The 19,603-nt window shown below is 45.5% G+C and overlaps 1 protein-coding gene across 1 annotated transcript; it reads right to left on the bottom strand.

The window, feature by feature from the left end:
• Positions 1-420: 420 nt before the first annotated feature.
• Positions 421-14,527, bottom strand: LOC119656027 (anaphase-promoting complex subunit 10). Its single transcript, XM_038062291.1, has 3 exons — positions 14,319-14,527; positions 11,977-12,213; positions 421-755 (listed from the first exon to the last, which is right to left on the bottom strand). Exons 1-3 carry the CDS (start codon positions 14,425-14,427, stop codon positions 544-546), a joined length of 558 nt encoding a protein of 185 aa, XP_037918219.1. The 5' UTR covers positions 14,428-14,527; the 3' UTR covers positions 421-543.
• Positions 14,528-19,603: the final 5,076 nt, after the last annotated feature.

Genomic DNA, 19,603 nt, shown 5'->3' with positions numbered 1-19,603 from the left:
CCGGGTCGAAAACTGGATGGATATCAAATAATAAGCAACCTTTAGTTCGCTTTTTTGTCATGTTAAAAACCAATGATCAGCTTTGAAGTAGCAGCTGTAATCCTAAAAATTAGGTATCGGAAAAAATGTTAGTGGCAACACATCCGCGAGAGCTTGCACTAAGGCTGTTCATTAATTTGAGTAATTTCATCAATGAGCAGGAGTCTATCAATGCAATTTTATGTATAGGGAGTAAAATTCAATAACAAATTTCTTTGGGATATCGATGACAATGCGCAACAAAAAATACATTATCCGCCAACCTTCATTCGCCGAGACTTCTTCGGAAACAACGCAGAAAGTTATAGCTCCACAGAAAAGCAGCAAGAGCCCCAATCTCATCACAACACTCATATGCACGACTGAATACAAAAAAATCACTATTTTGAAACTCAAACACTTCCAAATTTTATTGTAATTTGTTTCTAAAAATGAACACGTTTAAAATAGAAAATTCACCGGTTAATGAGAAAACGTACAATATCAGTTACTAACAAAAGGGCTCTATCGAATACAGCTGTATTGTTGGAATTCGACAGTACTAAATTGACCGTATTGTTCTAACGGATAATTTTTGCCTTCTACCGGCGAATGAATTCGTATTTGCCGCATGTGGGTGTCTCGTCCATTCTGATGATTCGATATGACCGCGATTTGTATCATAAATGTTCGTATTGGCCTATCGCGACCATCCTTTACGGGGATTACGACCCAACCTGAAATTGAAAGAAATGGAGTTATGAATAGTTTTTAAAGGTAAAGATATTAGCTTGCTGACTGTAATTCTTATAAAAATATGCAACCATCAATGAATTTACAATTTCCGTTCTGTTGTTTCGATAATATTCTACCATAAGAGCGAACCTAGTGATCATTATTTGATATAAAGTAACTTCAATTTAGACCCCTTCGGGACTATTTGCCTTCATTGAAAATTTCTTCAACACAAACCACAATGATGGCGTCAGTAAATAATGAATTAATTAAAACATTAACTATTGATGAAGTGATTTCTATATGCAATAATCGGTCAATTTGACTCGATATCCATATAAAATTTAAGAGAACGCATGAAGTTCATAACGTAACATCGATCATTGCATTGTTATAAGATCTAAAACGAAAGGAGGGAAGAAGGAACAAAAAATGAAGATGAAATTCGTAATTTCAACAATTAAGGGAGGGTGGGAATTAGAAGGAGTGTTCAAAAAATTTCCTGGGAATAGTCCCTCCTTTTCGAGTAAGATATGTGAATGATGTCCTTACCGTGGTCAACAGATAAAATGCAACTTCCATTTTGACACGTCCCAAAAACATCCACAAAAATATTACCTTTACAATCGAAACGGAAATGAACCACAGCCACCCTTTTTTGAATCTCAAAATAATAAACACGGACGGGAAAGTGGAGTTTGAAATCCACAGAAAAACCACCCACACCCAACGAACCATCTCGATAACCTCTAACTATTCATTGGGTCAAAAAATGGCCCCTACAACTTCATGATCCATCGAATGTAAATGGTGAGCAATAGTTCGAGAAATAAACAAGTCGGGAAGCTGGAAGAACGACGCTTCAGGTATGAACGGTTTTGTGTATTCCTTTTATAAATACATTTGAGTGTGCGTTTGTCCCATTAGTACGTAGCACGTTATATATGCATATATTATGTAAAAATATCCACTTTGACATTCAAAGACGTCTTGAATTTGCAAAGAAGCGACAACTTTGACCTATTTTAACTTTGCTAGTAATTATGTGATTTCCACCAAACTTGTTAGGATCATGCTCTATGTTATAGTCTACATTACTGCAATATCGTGTTGCTAGGATGAACTTAAGGAGGGTTTTGCAGTTTATTATAGTAATATACTATTCTTCAATTTATTTGAAAAGATATCGGTATGGAGGGTATTTCGGAGCCTAGGCACCATATAGTGGCAGCCTCTTGATTTTATTCAGATTTTTCGGTTGGGTAGTTTCTGAGAATGGGTCCATTAAAAAGATGTTCATTTTCGACCCCCCGCACTCCCCACCTTTCCAGAAAATGTCAAAACTAAGACCGGCTTCGGAAAATACTAATCGAAACCTTTCATTTGATATGCCACATGACTATATTTGGTAAAAAAAATGACACCCCCTTCTGCATATATGGGGACCCCCATTAAATTCGACTTAGAAGGATGTAACTCACTGTATGCGTGAGCATTTACAGTTCCCATCTTTCCACCAAATTTGGTGTCAATCGCTATAACCGTCTCCGGGAAAAATGCGTGTGACAGACAGACCGACAAACAGTCGAACGATTTGAATCAGGTTTGTTTTACACAAAACCTTAAAACAAGAATACATCCTCAGCACCGCTAAGATAAACCTCGGCAAGGAAAAACAATGAAGCATCAAATAACACGAAAGGAAAGGAAACTAAAGAGGAGAGAACTAATGCCCCTAAACGTACAAGAACAAAAAAACTCAGAGGACAGAAATGGATTCCCCTGCATTTACTCAAGGGCAACGCATAACATTAAAAAAATAATGCAGAAAACAAATCTGATGCCGATACCTACAAGCAGGAAACAACAGCTAAGACAAAAACTGGGTTTCCCCAAAGACTTCCTACAAAAGAACGCGAGGAGTGGGATCTACCAGGTTGTTCAATAAGCTTTGCGGTTCGATAAGAAAAACACAATTTTATGGGTTGAAATATACTTTATTGTTCCAACGAGATTCCAATTTATGAATTCCATCCCTAAAGTGAGAGTCTGGAAGGGCTGAAAACTACGCTTTTATAGCTGTTATAACATCATCATATGATGAAAAACGCTTCCCACGCATGATTTTTTTAGGACTGGAAACAGATGGAAGTCGCTAGGAACTAAATCTGGCGAATACGCTGGATGCCTCAACAATTCGAACTTGAATTCATGGATTTTAGCCATTACAAAAATGCCAGGCGATGACGGCTTTACGGTTTCTAACCAGGGCAGAGGCAAATCGTTAAACGCTACCTCACCTCTGCCCGGGGAGCAGCGTGACTGAAGCGGCTCGCAGATGTTGAGTGCTCCTTTATATAATTCGCAGAACACGATATGACTACGAATTATATTGAGCGCAGATCCACGTTATTAACCAGAGCTTGGCCAGAGCTGAAAATATAATTTTTTGAGAATTGTGGAGTCCTAAGTCCGCATCAACTTAATGCTGGACCCGACCAAATGGGGAGCAACTTACTCCCTCTTTTTTTGGTCCACGGACCCCTCATTTAGGGCTTAGCGTCCCAAACTTTACAAAAATGTCAGGCAATGACGGCTTTACTCAGCATCTGCAAGCCGCTTCGGTCACGCTGCTCCCAGGGCAGAGGTGAGGCAGTGTCTGACGATTTGCCTCTGCCCTGGTAAGAAACCGTAAGGCCGTCATCACCTGATATTTTTGTAAAGTTTGGGTGCTAAGCCCTAAACGAGGGGTCCGTGGACTAAAAAAAGAGGGAGTAAGTCGCTCCCCATTTGGTCCGGTCTAGCATTAAGTTGATGCGGACTTAGGACCCCACAATTCTCAAAAAATTATATTTTCAGCTCTGGCCAAGCTCTGATCAATAAGGCGGATTTGCGCTCAATATAATTCGTAGTTCTCTCTGCGGCAAGCGATGGAAAAACTGTTGGAATATGGACAACAGTTGCACCATCTGTTCATCGACTTTAAAGCCGCCTATGATAGCATAGCCAGGGTAAAACTATACACCGCCATGAGAGAATTCGGTATCCCGACGAAATTAATAAGACTGACTAGGCTGACCCTGACCAATGTGCGAGGCCAGATAAAAGCAGCAGGATCACTCTCAAGACCATTCGACATCAACAACGGTCTACGACAAGGGGATGCCCTATCATGCGTCCTCTTTAGCCTGGCCCTCGAGAAAGTGATCCGTGATGCTGAGGTAAATGCAAGAGGTACGATCGTCTTCAAGTCCACCCAACTACTGGCCTATGCTGACGGTATCGACATCATGGGAAGAACCACCCGAACTGCTTTCATCCAGATCGAGCAGGCGGCGCGAGATCTTGGGCTGAACATCAATGAAGGCAAGACAAAATATATGGTGGCAACGTCAGCACCGAAGACGAATCAACCAACAACATCAAACCGCACTGGTCAAAGACAAACACGAAGAAGAATAAGGATAGGAGAATACAACTTTGAGACCGTTGACAATTTCTCCTATCTAGGGTCGAAAATCACAACCGATAACAACTACGATGATGAAATCCGCGCACGGTTGTTGTCAGCCAACAGAGCCTATTTCAGCTTACAAAGACTGTTCCGCTCGAAACGTCTCACCATAGGGTCAAAGCTCTTACTGTACAAGACTATGATCTTGCCAGTCCTCATGTATTCCTCGGAAACTTGGATTCTTAGCAAGAAAAATTGCGAACTCTTAGCCGCATTCGAGAGAAGAATCCTCCGAAGAATTTTTGGCCCCCTACATGAGGATGGACGATTCCGTAGCCTACACAATGACGAAATCTATGAACGATACCATGACCGTCCGGTTGTGGATAAAATCCGGCTCAATAGGTTACGGTGGGCGGGTCACTTAATCCGTATGGATGAGGATGATCCCACCCGGAAAGTCTATAAGGGCAATATCTATGGTAGAAAAAGAAGACGAGGCAGACCCTGCCTAAGATGGAGCGATGGCGTAGGTCAGGACGCCAGACAGCTTTTAGGGATATCGAATTGGTGGACCTTGGCGCAAAACCGGGATGTCTGGAGTTCCTTATTAAGGCAAGCCTAGACCGGATATCGGTTGTTGCGCCGTTGATGATGATGATAATTCGTAGTCATGTCGTGTCGCGAGGAGTCCGTGGACCAAAAAAAGAGGGAGTAAGTTGCTCTCCATTTGGTCCGGTCCAGCATTAAGTTGATGCGGACTTAGGACCCCACAATTCTCAAAAAAATATATTTTTAGCCATTGTCGAAATGTTCTTGTGACACGGTGACCCTGATGACCTGATGAAAAAGAACTTTTTTCTTTTGCAAACCTGGTCTTTTCTCAAGAATTTTTTCCTTCAGCTGGCCTAAAAGATTATATTAATATTCAGAATTTGTTGTTTTACCAGTTTGCAAGTAATGCACAAACAAAATTACTCCCGCATCCCAAAAAACTGATGCTAACACCTCCTTGGCCGATTTCTGGACACGAACTCGTTTCAGAGTCTAAGAACCAGGTTTACTCCACTCTTTGCCTCTTGTTTTGATTCAGATTTTTAGTAAATGAAAATTTTAAATGTCAACATATTTATGACTAGATATAATATCAAATCAATGAAATAACACTTCCAATTCAGTCTCTGTACATTCAGTCTTAATATCAAAAACGGTATAAGAAAATAACGAACAACTTTAGTAATAGACTTTTCCCGCACTTCTAGGAGACTGACCGATGGAGCCTTTTTTAATTATAATATTTTTTTATATTACTCGCGCTGAAGTGTTCTGTCTCGCGGTTGGGAACAGAAGAGACCGACTTATTTCCATGCGGTCCTTACTGTCCCAACCAACGGCACTTTTTTACCGCTGGCTCTCCACTTCCCCGGTGCGTTCTGAAAACGCGTGAGTGGAGAGTTTCCACGTTCAGCGCCATCTACCCGTCCGCATCCGCAACATCCGAAATAAATTTCGAATGCTGCAGATCCTGCCGCGCCACATCACTCCGCCCCCAGACGAAACCTAGGGGGTTTCGGCGACGGATCCCCGAACTTCGTTCGCCGTTAATCCACAAAGCGGACACGACGTTGCTTCGGGGCGCACACGGGTTTCAGCCTGGCCAAAGAGACCGCCTTTTTGTGACCACCGATCTCGAGCTGGAAGAAATGTTCTCCCCTCTCGAGAACGCGGTACGGGCCCTCATATGGAGGCTGCAGCGGCTTCCGGACGGCATCCGCCCTGATCAGCACGTGCGTGCTCGTGTCCAGTTCCTTGGGCGAACAAGCAGGTATGGACGAGTGTCGAGTGGGTGGTGGCGCTTTGATGCGTCGGAGATTGTCCCTCAGCAGACGCACCAACCCCGACTCCGTGAGACCCGATCTCTTGTCGAAGACCGGATCGCTTGGGAGTCTTGGGTTCTCCCCGTAAACCAGCTCCGCGGGGCTGGCAGCAAATTCCTCTCGGCGGGTTGTACGAAGGCCGAGAAGGACGAGAGGCAAGACTTGAGTCCAGGACGGGTCGTCGCGTGCCATAATGGCGGCTTTCAGCGTCCGGTGCCAACGTTCTAGCATCCCATTGGACTGCGGGTGGTATGCAGTAGTCCGCTGGCGTTTAAAACCCAGGAGTTTGCCTAACTCGGAGAAAAGGGTGGACTCAAATTGCATTCCCTGGTCAGTGATGATCACTGCAGGGACGCCAAAGCGAGGTATCCACTCTCGACAGAGGGCTTCGGCACAAGATTGCGCCGTAATGTCCTTCAGAGGTATTGCCTCAGGCCACCGCGTGAACCTGTCGATGATTGTGAGGCAATACTTGTAACCGTGCGAGTCTCGCAAAGGCCCTATTATGTCGAGGTGTATTGTGTGGAAACGCTTGGTAGTGCGGGGGAATGAGCCCACTTCTTTCCTTACATGCCTGGAGACTTTACACTTCTGGCATGCGATGCACTCTCTGGCCCAGGAATTGATATCCTTGTTCATGGAGGGCCAGAAGTATTTTCCGGTGACTAACCGGTTTGTTGTCCTGATGCCGGGATGCGCCAAGTCGTGAACTGCGTGGAACACTTCCTTGCGAAATGTGGCCGGAATGTATGGCCGAGGTCCCTTTTCCGAGTCTTCGCAGCAGAGCGAGAGGTTTGAGCCGAAGATGGGCAACTCCCGAAATTTGTATTTGGGGTTGGACTTGAGGCTCTGAAGTGCTGCGTCATCCACTTGCGCCTTGGCAATAGCCGAGAAATCGAGTGAGGCGGGGATGTTAACTTCGGAGACACGAGACAAAGCGTCAGCAACAATGTTGTCCTTCCCGGACACGTGCTGGATGTCTGACGTGAACTGGCTTATGAAGCTCAGGTGTCGAAGCTGACGAGGGGACGCTTTGTCGGGCTTCTGTTTCAAAGCGAACGTGAGAGGCTTATGGTCCGTGAACACTGTGAACGGCCTGCCTTCTAGGGAGAAACGGAAGTATTTGATGGACAGGTATGCGGCGAGCAGTTCGCGATCGTAGGTGCTGTAGTTCCGTTGAGCGGGATTCAACTGCTTCGAGAAGAAGCTCAACGGCTGCCAAACTTGGTCCACCTTTTGGTGAAGGGCAGCACCTACTGCGATGTCAGAGGCATCAACAAAAACGGCTAGGGGTGCATCTTGATGAGGAAATGCCAAAAGTGTAGCGTCAGCCAGTTGCTGTCTGGATTTATTGAACGCGCAGACAGCCTCTTCAGACCACACAATCTCTCGTGTGTCTTTTGTTTTGGGGCCAGACAAGTACGCGTTCAAAACGGACTGGTGATGGGCGGCCTTGGGCAGGAAACGACGGTAAAAGTTTAGCATGCCCAAGAACCTCCTCAACTCCCTCACTGTTTTTGGACGCGGGAAGCTTGTGATTGCTTGCACCTTGTCTGGGTCGGGCTGTATTCCTTCAGAGGAAATGGAGTGGCCGAGGAATCTCACCTGTTTTTGAAGGAATTTGCACTTCTCAACGTTTAAGACTAAACCGGCCTCAAGGAGACGTTGAAAAATGCACTCGAGATGGGCTAAGTGCTCAGACTCAGTAGAAGAAGCGACCAAAACATCATCCAAATAGACGAAACAGAAATCGAGGTTTCGCAGGACTGAGTGAATGAACCTTTGAAAGGTTTGCGCCGCATTGCACAATCCGAAAGTCATTCGGGTGAACTCGAAGAGTCCAAAGGGTGTGCATATTGCCGTCTTTGGAATGTCTTCAGGAGCTACTGGGATTTGGTGGTATGCCTTGGCTAAGTCCAAGGTCGAAAAGATGCGGCAATTCGCGAGGTGATGCGCAAAGTCGTGGATGAGTGGAATCGGATATCGGTCAGGAACAGTCTGTGCGTTTAGCCTTCTGTAATCCCCACAGGGACGCCATTCGCCATTTGGCTTAGGGACCATATGTAAAGGGGAAGACCAACAGCTGTTTGAGGGCCTGCAGATACCCTGTTGAACAAGTTGTTCAAATTCTTTCCGCGCGATAGCCAGTTTCTGGGGTGGTAGAGGACGCACCTTTGAGAAAATCGGGGAACCAGTAGTATTTATGTGGTGCTGCACATTGTGCTTTACTGGTTTCGAGAGACTACACTCGGTAGTTATCTGGCTGAACTTTTGGAGGAGTGTCCGAACACGAGAGTCGGAGATGTCTTCCAAAAGAACGGAAAGGTTATTGTCAGCGTGAGATACCATTTGGCCCGACGAATTTAGTTTGGTTGTGGGGTCTATAAGGGACTTATGTTGCAAGTCCACCAGCAACCCATAGTGACACAAGAAGTCTGCGCCTAATATGGGGAAGCTGACATCCGCCAGGATGAAACGCCACGGAAACGTCCTACGCAAGCCAAGACTCACGTCCACTTGCCTGTACCCGTATGTATTGATGCGGGATGAATTTGCTGCCGCCAGTTTGAGGGGTTGTGGATATAGTCGATGATGCTGGGGTACGGGAAGAACCGAAACCTCCGCACCCGTGTCGACGAGGTAGTTGCGCCTGCTGAGGGGGTCGAAAATAGTTAGGCGACGTGGCGCTGCGCTCTGGGTGGCCGTCGCCAAGACCCCCCGCGGACCTAGTTTTTTGTGGTAGGCGCGAATTTGCAAGGTAGCGTACATCTTGTCGCTTTATCTCCGAAGTTACGATGATACCAGCAAATACCCTGGTCCGCAGGCTGTCTTGACGACCTGCTACCCGAACGCCCTTTTCGTGTGGCAGACCGTGAGCGAGCTCGCGGCCTGGCACTCGAACGCTGAGCGTCCAACGTCGCCCGCATCTCGGCCACGCTGGCAGTTAAGGCCGCGATCTCGCGCCGTAAGTCGCCGACCTCATCCGACGGTGGTTGAACGGCCGCTATGGTTGGGCGAACGTACACCTCCTGTACTTGATCGGCCGTTGCTGCTAGTTCCTCCAAGGAACCGGAGACGCATGCTAGGATCGCCTGGGTGCCCTCCGGGAGCCGACGCAGCCAGAGCGACTTGATCAGGTCGTCGCCGATCTTGCTCCCACCCAATTGCCTCATTTCACGAAGCAATTGGCTGGGAGTTCGATCACCCAACGTTAAACCCGCCAGCAAGTGGTCTAATTTTGCCGACTCGCTTGCCGACAGGCGCCTGATCAACTCGCTCTTGAGCTGAGCGTACGATGCCGACTTCACCACGTCGGACACCAGAAGTATGGACTCTTCGTCCAGGCCGACCACCGCGTAGTTGAAACGGGTCGCGTCCGATGTGATACCGGACATTTGGAACTGTGCTTCCAAATGCACGAACCACAGCTCGGGGTTCCGACGCCAAAACGGAGGAACGCGTACGGCGAGGGCGGTCACTTGTGGGTCCGATGGGCCTGCCGCGTCTTTATTTTCAAACGACATTTTTCCTAACGAGAAGTACGATATTGTGATGCAGACGCGGTGAGTTTATACTGAAACGCGGTGAAATTTACACCGACACGGCAGGCCGCACCCACAAATGCACGCACGAAACGAGAAAAAGAAAACGACGACCGAAGCGGACGCTCTCCAGCGCAGACCAAAAACACCGGGAAAACCGAGAACTTGCGATTTGAAACACCTCAACGCCGTCTCTTGCAGCGGCTTTAATTTTATTATCACTTTTTCTTTAAATAATATTTCAATTTCAAACAATTATTTTGACAGAGGCTGATGAGAATACGCAAACAGGATTTTTGAATTCGACTTTGACTTCTTCAATTGAAAATTTATCGATTTTCCGCTCGGCGCAGCGTATCCGTAGGCGCTTCGTCGGCTGCAAGGAAGCAAGAGTTCCGGAATGCGTTGGCTCCGCTGCTGCTGCTGCTTAAGTTGGGCGGATGACGGCCGGACAGCTCTCCGATCTGTTGATTCCCGGCTCGGGCTGGCGTGAATGCGATAAGCAGTCGCTACTGCTGATCGTTGCCGCGGCTACTCCTGTCCCTGCTACGTGACTCTACCTGCTGTTTCCTTCCTGTGAGTTCCCAGTTCCGCAATTCGACAGTTGATTGACTTGACCGGCCGAGCAACGAGGAAGGGGCGACGAAAATGTCCGCCGGTGGCACTTAGACAGCTCGAGCCGTGGGCGCAGCTTTTTCTCGCTCGGCTCTACTTGGGCGCGCTGGGTGATTAGCTCGCGATGCGATGACTGAGCGAAATGTTTTCGTACTATCCCCGACGTTGTAGCGACGCAGTGAAAGCAAGACTCGTTTTCGGGCGAGAAAAGTGCAAATCCGTTGAATGTGCTACGCGCACCGGGCTGAAGATCGAGATTTTGGGAAAACACTGCGATCCTTTCTTTGTTGTTTGTTGCGGAGCAACTGGTGGGAACGATTTATTTGGGATCGCTGATGCTGGAGTTCCCAAGGATGCTGTTCTTCGGGGTCACCACTTTAGTAAATGAAAATTTTAAATGTCAACATATTTATGACTAGATATAATATCAAATCAATGAAATAACACTTCCAATTCAGTCTCTGTACATTCAGTCTTAATATCAAAAACGGTATAAGAAAATAACGAACAACTTTAGTAATAGACTTTTCCCGCACTTCTAGGAGACTGACCGATGGAGCCTTTTTTAATTATAATATTTTTTTATATTACTCGCGCTGAAGTGTTCTGTCTCGCGGTTGGGAACAGAAGAGACCGACTTATTTCCATGCGGTCCTTACTGTCCCAACCAACGGCACTTTTTTACCGCTGGCTCTCCACTTCCCCGGTGCGTTCTGAAAACGCGTGAGTGGAGAGTTTCCACGTTCAGCGCCATCTACCCGTCCGCATCCGCAACATCCGAAATAAATTTCGAATGCTGCAGATCCTGCCGCGCCACAGATTCATGGTGATAGAAGAGAATATACTTTATCCCTTTGAAAACGCTCTAAATGTTGCATCCGAATGTGATTTTGTTCTATTGTTAACGAATGTGGCACCTACACAGCTTTCTGAAACCCAATACTTCAGTCAAAATATTGCTTACACTGCCTAATGAGTTGCCTAGGGCTTCTACTGAATTTCAATAGGATATCCTGAATTTTTTCTACGATTTCTGGTGTTGTTGCTGTTTTCGGAAGTCCTTGGCGTGGATCGTCTTCAAGGCTTGTACGACCACGTCTAAATTCAGCAACCACCTTTATACTGTACGAGTTGAAAGAGTCCTTATACACTTTCAACACTCGTTCACAAATTTCCTCTGCTTTTAAACCTTCCAAAAATTAAAATTCAATCACTGCACGATACTTGATTTCTTCCATTGTAAAAGCTACTGCGACACATCGATACTAAACGGCTTGTAAACAAAGAATGAATTGACAGACGTTCATATGAAGAGTGTACCACACGCTCTTACCAATTTTCGTGACAATCGGTCCAGCCGTTTCCGAATAAATCGGGTGTGACAGAAGGACAGACAGAGATCGAATCGATTCGATCGATTAAAAATGGAAGAAATTTTCGCTCGAATTGGTACGGTATGTCATCAAATAGACGTGGACTCTGGATCCACTTCATCCTTTAAAGAAGAGCTGAATTCTCAGCATTCCAAACGTCATAGCTCCTCAATGCGTCTTTTGTGTAAACAAACGAGCATCTAATCGATAATAACAATATGTGGATTGATTCACTTAGGGCGTAATCGAGAAAAGCCACCATAATTATTTATGTATGTCCGTATTTCCGTCATCCCCGTACTGGGGGAAACCGTGTTCTTTGCCGCTGAATATAACCTCTAATAAGATCATATAAACAATACCTGTAGGTTCCGATAAATCAATAATTTCAATTTCTTGAAGATCATTGAAATGAGTCCCAGATCGGATAGATATTCGGCTCGGTGTGTAGCTTTCATCCAATTTATAGTCGGTGTAGATGTAAATTTGGTTTACTGTTGTCTTGCGTTGAAACTGAATGTTGACCAAATGTGGAAGTTGTCCATCTGATTGCCAATAGGTTTCTATATAATTATCTCGCAATCGTTCCACGCCGAATCCTGAAATTGATAGAATTAGTAAATTGAATGAATGTTAAAAAGAACGCTGTAAAAGTTATTAGTGGGTATGAATTATATTATTCAGGCTTGCTACCTTCATTGGTTACATCTAAGACAGGTCTGTAGAGGTTTTGGGTTACGCTGCGCGAGGCAACGTCTGATAAGATCGCATGTGCCTTGCGATCGAAACCGATCAGCCACAAATTTGTCCATCCACTACATAGCAATAAGCTCCTCTTCAAATTAGTGCAGCCCGCTATTAACTAGATGGGGGACTCAGGACCACTCATCCCAAAACAAAAGTACGTGCAATACTTTCGTTTTCCTAACGACGTGGTTGCGTTCATTGCAGTTAGTGACTACCCAGCAGAAAACAGAGTTGAAAGTTGAGTTGAAGATGGACCTCAATGAAAAAAACACCACCACTGTCAGGAACAGGGACCTGACTAGAACTGAGCCATTTAAGTATCTCAGATCAATGACCTCAATCAATTATGCAATCTGGGTGAAGTGACGGTCCACAACTGGGACCAATGGGATGAATGTAGTTCTCTGCGGTCGACGTATCTTATATACTCTTTCGCTTCCGTCACCGAAAACTGCACTGTTTGGACGCTCTGTTAGGATTCGTTGAGAGATCTGAAAAAGCTCCGCTGGTTCCTCGGGTTTGTTGCATTCTGGACATGTCTGGAATAACTTTCGCCATACCATCGTAACCGACTGCATATGACAGAAAGTTTCTGTTTCAGTGTGTCCAGAATTTCAACTACGGGTATCTCACTGGGGATGGCATAGTTCCGGTAAACCCTCTGCACTTTATTTCTCACCTGTCGGCTGGCATTACCAGTGCTGATCTGAACCAGTCTAGCAATGTCCTGCCTTACTGAGTCCCGCCGACGTTCCAGACGAATTTTCCATGGTGGATCTCTTTGGTCACTCAAACTAATAACACGAAAGCGAATCTTCTGACCGTGCAATCTGATAGCCGCAATTGCACCACAATACACAAGTGATTGTAGTTGCAGCAGCGACATATCAGCATACAGCCGAGCTGCAATCTCATCATTGATTTGAGATAGAATTCCCGGAGTTGCATAGAGCCTGGGAATACCTGGTCTATGCAAAGGATCCATTTCCGAGAATGCTATACAGGCTCTTTGGAATTCGTCCCGAACCTCAGCGGAAACCTCAGCTGGCCGGTGGAGAAGAGTGCTTCGGCGAATACTGAAACTGTTGCCTGCAGTGCGGCGTGGGGTTGTTGATGCCGCCGCCTCTGCCCCCATCGACTCTCGGTCACCAGTTTCCCCGATGACCTCAAGTCGAACACGCTCCCTGATGGTGGCTGGGATTGTGTCGCTGCGAGTAATAAAGCTGTATTGGTCTGCGACTTGCTGCACAGTCACGTGCGCGAATTGCGGGAAACGCTCGACGAATGTCTGGTGCAACAAGGGGCGGTAAGATGTTGTACCTGCCTTCGCCGTTATTTTGTAGTAGGAGCGGATGATGAAGAGGTTCATTTCTCCAGTTCATTTAATCCGCTGCCTACGCGAACCTGCCGAAGTGGTCGCCACAGATTGTGGCGAAACAGCTGCAGCAGGCGGAGCTATGCTCCTGGTCGTCGTGGCGCCTAGACGTCGAACGACTAGCGGTTTCGACGCCGTGCTGTCCATTACGGGAGCCCGACCCAGTCACCAAATTAGACGACTCCCGCCGGTTATCCATACCAGAACTCAAATTACTCCTTCTTCTCATTGGATGGATTTGCATTTTATACCTAACTGCCAGGTGTTGAGATAGCTTCCTCAGTGAGTAAATCTGCAAGACTGCAAAGTTCCTGCACTTTCCTCACCTACCCCCTGATACGATACGGTGGCGTACAGCCATTCAGACTGAAGTTATCCATCCCTCCTCGTTTCACAACCGGGTTTGGGGCCGGCTTTGGAGGAGTATTATTATTATTAAAATCTAATCTTATGAAACTGTACTATAAACTTTGAATGTGAATCTATACACTGATCTGATCTGGCAACAACTTCATAATGCAAATTCGCATCGGAACCCACCTTATTCCAATTTTAGGACTAGACGTTCAAACTAAGACTTGCCTGGTTTACATGATGACAAACTCCACACAGCTTGGCCGCCTACTTCTCGCACAGTTCCAGTTCGTTCCTCGGCCAACGGATCATCTTCTCCACCACTTTTCCCACCCATTATTTATTTACATTTAAATACAAATTTCCCAAACTAACAATTGCTCGCGGAAAGACACAAGGAAGTGACAACTCAGTCAAAATATATGTCAGCTGTTTGGGAATTCTGGTTGAAAGAGTCTACAATCAACTATATTGAAAGCAAATTGAATTCAATTGTCTTGTATGCTGAATGAAAATTCATTGTTCTCAAAATTGATGTGGATGACACTTTTAGGTTTTAATTCCCAAAAGCTTGTTGAATGTTTTTATGAGATATGCATCTGAATTTCTTTAAACAAAACAACCGAAAGACCGACTGAAACAACGATGACCAGATCAGCCCATGATTGAGAAAAATGCCGTAATGGATCTTGGCCAGCCATCCCGCAAATTTACAGGAGATTTTCCTATGGTTTGCTCGGTATTTCAACCTTTTCTTTTTGGAGGGACAATGGAAACAAATGTAATCTTTTTATGTTATTATTGGGATCTTGAACTATGATCCGAAATTTTCAATTTACGAATTTGATAATCGTTTTTATTTGTTTTTTACGATCAAAGTGGGTTACTGGTGGGACCAAAAATTCAAAAGCTTTCTTAATAAAAATAAGAAATCATCAACGCCGCAACAACCGTTATTCGGTCTAGGTCTGCCTTAATAAAGAATTCCAGATATCCTGGCTTTGTGCCGAGGTCCACCAATTCGTTATCCCTAAAAGCTGTCTGTCATCCTGACCTACGCCATCGCTCCATCTCAGGTAGGGTCTGCCTCGTCTTCTTTTTCTACCATAAATATTGTCCTTATAGACTTTCCGGGCTGGATCATCCTCATCCATACGGATTAAGTGACCCGCCAACTGCAACCTATTGAGCCGAATTTTGTCCACCACCTGGAGGTCATAGTATCGCTCATAGATTTCATTTATACGTAGGAATCGTTCATCCTCATGTAGGGGACCAAAAATTCTTCGGAGAATTCTTCTCTCGAACGTGGCCAAGAATTCGCAATTTTTCTTGCTAAGAACCCAAGTCTCCGAGGAGTACATGAGGACTAGCAAGATTATTGTCTTGTACAGTAAGAGCTTTGGCCCTATGGTGAGACGTTTCGAGCGGAACAGTTTTTGTAAGCCGAAATAGGCTCTGTTGGCTGCCAATAACTGTGCGCGGATTTCATCGTCGTTCGTAGCTGTTATTGGTTATGATTTTCGAAACTAGATAAGAGAAATTATCAACGGTTGTTGGTTGGTTTTCGGTACTGACGTTGCCGCCATATATTTTGTCTTGCCTTCATTGATGTGCAGCCCAAGATCTCGCCCCGATTGCCGCCTGCTCAATCTGGATGAAGGCAGTTTGTAAGTCTTGAGTCGTTCTTCCCATGATGTCGATATCGTCAGCATAGGGTGAACTTAAAGAGGATCGTACCCCTTGCATTTACCTCAGCATCACGGATCACTTTCTCCAGGGCCAGGTTAAAGAGGACGTATTATAGGGCATCCCCTTTTCGACCGTTGTTGATGTCGAATGGTCTTGAGAGTGATCCTGCAGCTTTTATCTGGCCTCGCACATTGATCAGTTTCAACCTAGTCAGTTTTATCAATTTCGTCATCCACGGACTCCTCGTTTAGGGAGTAAGTTGCTCCCCATTTGATCCGGTCCGGCATTAAGTTGATGCGGACTTAGGACTCCACAATTCCCAAAAAAATATTTTCAGCTCTGGCCAAGCTTTGGTCAATTGGGCGGATTGGCGCTCAATATAATTCGTAGTCATGTTGTGTTCTGCGAATTATACAATATAAAGGAGCACTTAACATTTGCGAGCCACTTGGGTCACGCTGCTCCCAGGGCAGAGGTAAGGCAGCGTCTGACGATTTGCCTCTGCGCTGGTAAGAAACCGTAAAACCGTCATCGCCTAACATTTTTTAAAGTTTAGGTGCTAAGCCCTAAACTAGGGGTCCGTGGACCAAAAAAAAGAGGGAGTAAGTTGCTCTCCATTTGGTCCGGTCCGGCATTAAGTTGATGCGGACTTAGGAAACCACAATTCTAAAAAAAATATTGACATTGTTGTCCTTTATTTGTTTTCTATATACAACATCCTGGAGAAAGAGCGCTCTGCTTCACAGCTAGTGATTGGCAACGTTAAAAACTTCTTTAAGATAGTATAGCAATTTGGAAACACATCAATGAGTTTCTTTTTATAAATAAGCATAAAAATTTCACTGCAAGATGTGCAGGACTCTGGCTTGGACTGTAGTAAGTACGCTTTCCTCCCCCTCGGACACCACCTTGTCATGGTGGGGGAGCTTGTGGTAGTTCACTACTACACTAAGGGTGTCCAAAAACACATGACGATGGAAACAAAAGATTGTAACTCTCCAGGTGGTAAGAAGTCACACACTTCGAATCCACCCACGACTTTGAGAAATCAGGGCGTGGCAGAGGCACGGATTTTGAAGGCCTTACCTAATCCATGTTCCCCCACGGAGAAATCTGTGGAAAACAGATTAGTGGAAAACCTACACCCGGTGTGTACGGCGCGGTCAGCAAAAAGGATAGTACAGCAACTCCCTTAATGAAAGGAACTGGAAATCTGACTACGACCGGCCTGTCGGTGACACTGTTGCCTAACTCTTCTAAAATACGGAAGAGGAAGGCTCGGCAAAAGAAAACTTTAGCCGCAAATAGGAAGGGATTACAGGCTTGCCTGTCAGAAACTTTTCCTATACCTCTACCGGGAAAAACGGAATTAAGGGAAGCTGGTAATGTGGACGCAACTGGTCTAACTCCGGTATGTGAAAACAGATTAATGCAACCTGGATACCTTGAACCTGGGAGGGCTCCTAACCGACGACAACGGAAGGCACTGCGAACGAAGGCGAAGTTTTTTGGGAATGTGGACATGGACGTTGCTACACCACCTGGTGTGGCGAAATACAGAGAAACCTCATGCAAGAATGCGTAACTTTCAGTGGAAGGTGAGGACACGCTGGTAACCCCGGTGAGATCCACACAGACTTTTCAATTAGCGGCGGTTTTCATATTAGACTGCACTTATGGCTACAAACATAAGAGTTAGTCCAATCAACTTGTAGCATACCAAAGCTTCTTCCTATCTACTGGCGGCAAAGCTGGCAAAGTTGCAGGACTGTCCTTATATATTTCTGGTTCAAGAGCCATGGGTTGGTTTTAACAGAATTTGTGGTATTGAATCAGCCAAGGGGATCAGGATCTTCTTCGATGAATGATCTTCGAGACCGAGGGCCTGCGTTCTGATGTCAAAATTGTTAGAAGCAACCATGCTGAGACAATTCTGTTCCCAGGACCTTCTTGCGGTCAACTTCCAATACGAGGAGAAACGTTATAGTTGCCTCTGCCTACTTACCCTATGATTCTTTGTGCCCTCCGCAAGAACTAGGGGATCTGGTAGTGTATGCAGAATGGAGTGGCGTTGAGCTTCTAATAGGTTGTAATGCGAACGCTCAGCATATTTGTTGGGGCAGTAGCAAATGCAATCCTGGAGGAAAGAAGCTGTTCGATTTTATCATTTCAGCTGGTGTAATGACCGTGAACGTAGGGTCCGCCAACAACAGAGCCGAAAGCCTTCTTAAGGTCGAGAAGGTAGGCTATGGTTGGTGTTTTTTTTTACTGAGACCCGCAAAAATTCTGTGGGAGAGTTTTGCTATGAAGCAGTAGTTTAGTGGGTATCGAGGAAGTGGTTTGCAAACACTTTTTTTCTTTTCAGGGGGCCCCGACTTGTTTTGAAGGTGAATTGGGGCTGATGACGAAGATTTTTCGAGACCAGAGCAGATTTGGCTTAGTTCACGGAAAGTGTCGGTATTTAGAACTGTACTCGTTAAGTGCGAGTTGTTATGCTCGAAATACAGAGTGCGGATTCTAGTTCTGATAGATAAATGTGGTGAAAATCTAATCCTGAAAAGTCTGCTTCCAAGGGTTTCTCGTATTTTTTCATTAGGGAATGAGACAAGGTTTCTGTAACTCATCGCATGACGTTTGTACAAGCTGAGTGAGCTGGTCGATTGCATCGTCGATTGCAAAGTTTAAGATTTGTTTGAGTTTCCAGTTTGCTCTACTGAAGTCAGGGACAGAGCAAGGAGGGATATTCTTGACCCTTCCTGGCAGTTTGCTACCAAGGAAAACTACGTCATGGTCACCGAGTACAGATGAAGTCTCTAGAAAAGGGACCACCTATTGAGCCGAATTTTATCCACAACCCGACGGTTGTGGTATCGCTCATAAATTTCGTTGTTATATAGACTGCGGTATTGCCATCCTCATGTGGGGGGGGGGCCACAATTGTTCGGGGAACTCTTGAACGAAGCCAAGAGTTCGTAATTTTTCTTGCTAAGAACCCAGGTATTCGAGCAATACATGAGGACTCGCAACATCATTGTCTTGTACAGTAAGAGCTTTGGTACTATGGTGAGACGTTTTGTAAGCTAAAACGGGCTGGCAGCCAACAACCTTGCGGGGATTTCATCGTCACAGTTGTTATCGGTTGTGATTTTCGACCCTAGATAGGAGAAATTATCAACGGTTTCAAAGTTGTAGTCTCCTATCTTTATTCTTCCCGTTTGACCAGTGCGGTTTGGTGTTGTTGGTTGGTTGGTTTTTGGTGCTGACGTTGCCACCATATAGTTTGTCTTGCCTTCATTGATGTGCAGCCTACTCGGTCTGGATGAAGGCAATTTGTACGTCTCGGGTCGTTCTTCCCATGATGTCGATATCGTCAGCATAGGCTAGTAGTTGGGTGGACTTAAAGAGGATCGTACCCCTTGCATTTACCTCAGCATCACGCATTACTTTCTTCTTTGTCGTAGACCGTTGTTGATGTCGAATGGCCGTGAATGTGATCCTGCTGCTTTTATCTGGTCTCGCACATTGGTCACGGTCAGCCTAGTTAGTCTTATCAATTTCGTCGGGATACCGAATTCTCTCATTGCCGTGTACAGTTTTACCCTGGCTATGCTATCATAGGCGGCTTTAAAGTCGATGAAAAGATGGTGGAACTTATGTCCATGTTCCAACAGTTTTGCCATCGCTTGTCGCAAAGAGAAAATCTGATTTGTTGCTGATTTGCCTCGAGTGAAGCCCCTTTGGTATGGGCCAATGATGTCCTGCGCAAGGTAGCGGAGAATATCTTATAGATGGTACTCAGCAACATGATACCTCTATAATTG

Source organism: Hermetia illucens, chromosome 4 (genome assembly GCF_905115235.1).
Source record: "Hermetia illucens chromosome 4, iHerIll2.2.curated.20191125, whole genome shotgun sequence".
Lineage (NCBI taxonomy): Eukaryota > Metazoa > Arthropoda > Insecta > Diptera > Stratiomyidae > Hermetia > Hermetia illucens.
The sequence above is the reverse complement of the archived record's forward strand: the minus strand, read 5'-3'. Positions and strand labels throughout refer to the sequence as shown.